General features: G+C 51.6%; 3 protein-coding genes across 8 annotated transcripts in view; 2 read left to right on the forward strand and 1 right to left on the reverse strand.

Annotated features, from left to right (window-relative positions):
* Positions 1-851, reverse strand: part of LOC126572260 (WD repeat-containing protein 36) — a 2971-nt gene extending 2120 nt beyond the window's left edge. Inside the window, exon 1 of the mRNA XM_050231431.1 lies at positions 1-851. This exon is cut by the window's left edge and continues 329 nt beyond it. Within this exon, the coding sequence (XP_050087388.1) occupies positions 1-776 (776 nt within the window). The 5' untranslated portion in view covers positions 777-851.
* A 278-nt stretch (positions 852-1129) lies between these two features.
* On the forward strand, positions 1130-3241 carry LOC126572289 (nucleoporin Ndc1). Its single transcript, XM_050231487.1, has 2 exons — positions 1130-1217; positions 1289-3241. The coding sequence occupies exon 2, from the start codon at positions 1321-1323 to the stop codon at positions 3073-3075; it is 1755 nt and encodes a 584-aa protein (XP_050087444.1). The 5' UTR covers positions 1130-1217; positions 1289-1320; the 3' UTR covers positions 3076-3241.
* A 165-nt stretch (positions 3242-3406) lies between these two features.
* The window catches only part of LOC126572305 (ras-related protein Rab-11A), a 6761-nt gene continuing 5167 nt past the window's right edge, over positions 3407-5000 (forward strand). Inside the window, exon 1 of one of the 6 annotated variants that reach the window (XM_050231516.1) lies at positions 3407-3493. The gene's annotated coding sequence lies outside the window, so the exon portion shown is untranslated. Of the gene's footprint in view, positions 3546-3565; positions 3856-4274; positions 4430-4801 lie in introns of those variants that run through there. The other 5 variants (XM_050231520.1, XM_050231518.1, XM_050231517.1 and 2 more) reach the window with 5 other exon arrangements.

Raw genomic sequence — 5000 nt, forward strand, 5'->3', positions numbered from 1 at the left:
TTCTCCTCCAAATCCCAGAACACAATTTGACCGTTGGAGCTCCCGCTTGCCATGACGGAGTATCCGTCCGTGCGGAAGCTGATGCCCGTGACGGGGCCCCAATCTTGGTGGACCTCTAGCACCTTCTCGCCGTATTTGATGTTCAACAGCACAATTCTTCCATTGTGCAGCCCGATCGCAATCACATCGATGGCCGGCGCTTGCACCAGCTGCAGCACTTTGCTGTCGAAAGACTCGAACTTGTGTACGAGCTTGCTGGACTTGAGGTTCCACAGTTGCAGCCCACCCTGGCCACTGCCGAGCAGAATCTTGTTCTTATACGACGCCGGATGGACGATTGCCGATATGGCGAACTCATCCTTGGCGAACGGGATCTCAAGATACAGGCCAGCGGTCGCAACGATCCACACCTTCAGCAAGCTGCTTTCGTCGATCGAGATGAGATGCTGGGCGAAAGGAAGCAACAGATGAACTGGTGCGATGTGGCCACGGAATACTTTGCGCAGTTCCACGCTGGACCGCCAGCCGTAGATAACGTTGCCTGCAGCGGCGTACGTTAGAAATCCATCCGCCGCCAGGGCCGTAATGTTCTCCTGATGGATACGGCCGGCCCGGATCAACCGGAGACTGTCGCAGCCGTAAACGTGAAATGAGCGGCCCACGCAGGTGATCACGATATTTTCACGCCGTTGCTCGATGTACCGCACATTCGGGGGCACATGATTGCTCACGTATCCGAGTGCTCGGTTCGGTTGGAATAGGTGGCTTCCCCGCATTTTCACGTCCGTAAAATATACTTTTTAAAACGCCGGACCGCCGGATCAGCAACACATCCCGCAGCGAAACAACACCACGTGTTGACGCTTCCGACCGCCGTTTGTCAATGAAAAATGCTATACTTCTGGCAGCGCCGTGTGTTTTTGTCTCAGTTTATTGGATTTTATGATGAAATCAATTAAGAGGGAGATGTGGAAATTATAGCAGGTAGATTAAAAGCAGATTAAGTTATATTTTAACCAAAATCCGCCGTGAAAACCGTGAATTTTGTGCAGAAGTAGCCGTTTTGTAGCAAGAAAGTTTAATCCATCAAATCCGATTTCACGCTCCTGATGACAGCGCGATTTGGCGCGTCGCCGGCCTGCTCGGAGGCTGTTTTTCGTTATCGCGTAGCATAATTTGAGAAAAAGAAAGGTTTTGTGAACTGAAATCGTTGTGTGGTAACGTTGAAATGATCGTAGAATATCTACTGATCACTGCATGTAACGTGTCTTGTTGTCTACTCTTGCAGTTTCAACCGCACGGAAGCAAACCGCAGCCGGAATGGAGCCGGTTGCAGCGACGGATTTGAGCTTCCGCAAGCTTTGCCTGGAACGTTTTATTTTAGCGATCTTGTACAGCATTGCGCTGCAGTATCTGCTGGTGACGGTGTTTCTGCTGTTCGTCAACGTGGATCTGTTGCATCCCATCACTTGGCTCACGAGCACCGTGGGTCTGCTGGTGTCGCCCCTCACCTGGCTTCGGTCCGTACCGCTTGCCACAGCGCTCACCGTGCACGGGTTTGTGTTGGCCAGGATGTATCTGCTTGAATCTCGTTACTATCCCACGCTGTTTGCCCAGCTAAAGCGGAGCATCATGCAACGTTTCGTGGTCCTATGCACTGCCGGCAGTGTAGGTTGTCTGACGGCCTGGTTCTACACCCGATTTCTGCGTGCGGACTACCGGCAGCTGGTGCTGATGGACGACTCCACCCACGACCAACAGACGGTGCTTAACGAGCGTTTTATGTATCTGTTCGTGAGCGGATTGTTTGCTGGATGCTACTTTTTTGCCCGCGGACAACACACGCTGGGCAGCATTGAGTGGTCGCCGGTACCGTTGAGCAAGTGGACCCAGTTTCGGGATAGTTTCTGCGGCATCTTCATCGAGTCGATTCGACGCTCGTTTGTCCCGTCGTTTGTGTACCTCAGCTTCTACTACACAGTGTCAGTACTGCTTCGTAGCAGGATCGCAGTGCTGTTTGGCTTCATCCGCCTGAAGGAGATTTCCACGGTGTACAGTTTCTATTGCACCGCTACGGATATACGCTTGCTGCTCTACACCTGGCTAGTGTTTGCATTGATACTGACCAACATGAACCTGATGCTGGGACTGTTCCGCATCTTTCTCAACGAAAGGCAAGAGTTCTCGATTCAGGTCGGCGCGTTTCATCAGCAAACGAAAGGTTCTGATCCGCCGTTGGCAACCGCGCTCGCCTATCGTCAGATACCCATCATTCAGCAGATGGCCGCCGAAGATTTGGCCACTATCGCACAAACTCACTGGTGCAATCGCCGCAAGCAGCTGTACGAACTGACCGTTCCCGGTGGCCATCCGAACAACTGGCGCCAGGTGTGCGACACTTGCTTGAAGCTCATCCGCGAGTTTACGCACGAGTTGACCGTGTCGATAGGAGGCATCGAGCTAAAACCACCCCCTCCGATGGTACTTACTGGAGGCCGCCTACGTCCTACCACATCGATGGATCGCGAGCGCTTGCTGCGGCAACAGTACAACCAAAACTTCGGCATCCGCAGCCTGTCTACACCGGCACTGTCTCCAACAACTGGCGCCGAGTCCGGACAGCTATCAGCTGGACCGATGGATCTTCTTAAAATCGACACCCTCTCGTTGCCTGCCATTCTAAGCCGTGTTCCGGGATACCAGTTGATTTTCGTCGAGTCGAAAACGGCCAAAAGCTACTATCTACTGTCGGTGCAGTCCCAGCTGGTGGCGAGCATTACGCAAAGCCTGACCGCACTGGCCTGTTGCTCGCTAGAGGAAGATCAATACGGTGTCGTGCAGGATGATCTACCGAGCATCGTGCATGCGCTGTTGGAGCTGAAGAAGGTGGTGGATAAGATTGGGGCGATCAATCTGGATGTAAAGAGAATCGACCGTAACTACATCGCTCTCAAAGGCGCCGTCAAACGGAGTCTCTATCGATTCACGCAATCGTTCGCTCCGTATTTGAACGATCTCGTCATTGAACCGGAGGATTTGCAAGCCTTACAGCCATTCTTAAGATATCATGTGTAATCGTATCGGCCGCTGATTGAAGAATCGATTACGTGTGTAAGAAACCCCACTTTTATCGATCGTTTTCGATGAAATGTATAGCGTAAGTTGTGAACTGAAAACGAATACCCCTCGGCATTGCTCTGTATCCGCTCTTATTTGACTATAAATAATAGTTCTTGTATAATTCTTGGTTCTTTTAATTTCTTATCACAGTTTTCCGTGTTCGGTTGTTATTTGAAAATCCCCGTAATTCGGTTACTCGAACGGTTGAATTTCTGTTCGAAAGAGGTTGTCGAAAAAAGTAAACGTCACAGGACCTGTCAAAACTATCGCCATCTCATTCACTCATCGTTGCGGAAAAGAGAGTGAGCAGGCACGAGAGTCCACGTCCAGTTCCAGGCCTTCTACGAAAATCCCAGCTCATCGCAAATCGGTGGTAATATTTCGTGCGAATTTACGGCACCTTTGCTTCCTTCGTCCTTTGCGCGGTCTGTGCCTGTGAACTCTCTCTCTGGTTTCCCTCTAGTTTCCGCGTAATTTTGGCGAATCCTGCCGACAACCGCGGCACGAATCCATCGCCAGCTATCGCTGCTGGTCTCGGTCGCCTCGGGAGTTGAAGGGGCAGACATTTTGTTTTTTGATTACGGACCCCCTATCGCACCCATCGTCATCGCCGTTTGTTCGGGAGTGTTTCCACCCGGATTTCCCGCATGTCCTGTCCCAGTAATTGCCCGTCTTCATCCGCTGCAACCCGCAAGAGTGCCACGGACTCCCCGCCGAAGTTCTAGTGCCACCGCCGTAGGTTTTCATTCTTTGTGGTGCACACGGTGCTGTTCGAACTTTGATCCTCTCTGCTCCATGACCTGATGGCGGCTAATTGATGGTCCTGGAGTCGAAGTGTTAATCCGCCCCCGGGTGCTCCGGCAGCGGTAGTGGAACCGACGATGTGGCAATTCACGCATCGCATTACCACAGAAATGACGCCCCCTTTCCGTTGTCCGATTCGGATGACACATAATCGTGGAGGACGGCGGGCGAAAGCGGTTTGCTGGCTGGCGGCGGATCGCGAGAAGAGCGTCATACACTTGCCGAACCACGTCTCCACACTGCTGGCAATTACTGCCACGGCGCTAGTTGGGGCGGAATCGGAAAAGAGAAGATGTAAAAGTGTACTCACGTAAGCCATCCGGCCGGGAGTGGTGGCACTTTCGTGAGAAAAAGTGAAATGTACAATAATGCGATGACTTCAATCGCTGCGTGGAACATGAACGACATTCGCTAATCCGTGGCCCAGCGCTGGCCAACAAAAACGCCCGGGTTCTTGGCGCCCCGTGCCAGGCAGGCGGGGCAGAACGAATCGATCGAGTGAAAAGTGCGAAAAATGGTTCTTTGTTTTGTCTTTTTTTTTTTGTTCCATTCTTCTTCTCCTGCTGCTATGCATTTCCAGCCGTAGCAGGCACAGCATGAGCGGAAAGAGAAAGCAGGAGAGGGAGAGGGTCGATTCGATCTCAAAAAAAGAGAGGCTCCCTAGTCCTTTTATGTTCTTTTCGGACCAGCATCATCCCCCGCGTAATCATGTTCCTGATAAGTAATTGCGGCATCCGCCACTATGCAGATGTAACTCCTTCAGTGACCATCTTTTGTCCTCTCCATACCCGATTACACGATACTGGTCGCGGTGTTTTGTGTGCGCAATTGTTTCTGAGCGTGATGCAGAAGAGAATCCCGTTAGTGGCGTATTTCACCGCTCGGCGGTGCTGACACCATTTGCTGGTGTAACGAAAACAAAGATTTGTGTTCTGGGGAAAAGATGGAAGAACCAGAGAGTGTCTCTCTTCGTGTGTTGTGTCCCACAGTATTGTGTATAAAGCAAGAAGCGCGCTAGAAGTTCCTGTGGCCCCACTGTGGATCGCTTTGTTTATTGCACCTCCAGCTAGAAGGAG

Source organism: Anopheles aquasalis, chromosome 2, assembly GCF_943734665.1.
Source record: "Anopheles aquasalis chromosome 2, idAnoAquaMG_Q_19, whole genome shotgun sequence".
Classification (NCBI taxonomy): Eukaryota; Metazoa; Arthropoda; class Insecta; order Diptera; family Culicidae; genus Anopheles; species Anopheles aquasalis.

Coding starts and splice junctions, on each gene's coding strand:
- LOC126572289 (XM_050231487.1), top strand. CDS start 1,321: ATGGAGCCGGTTGCAGCGACGGATTTGAGCTTCCGCAAGCTTTGCCTG.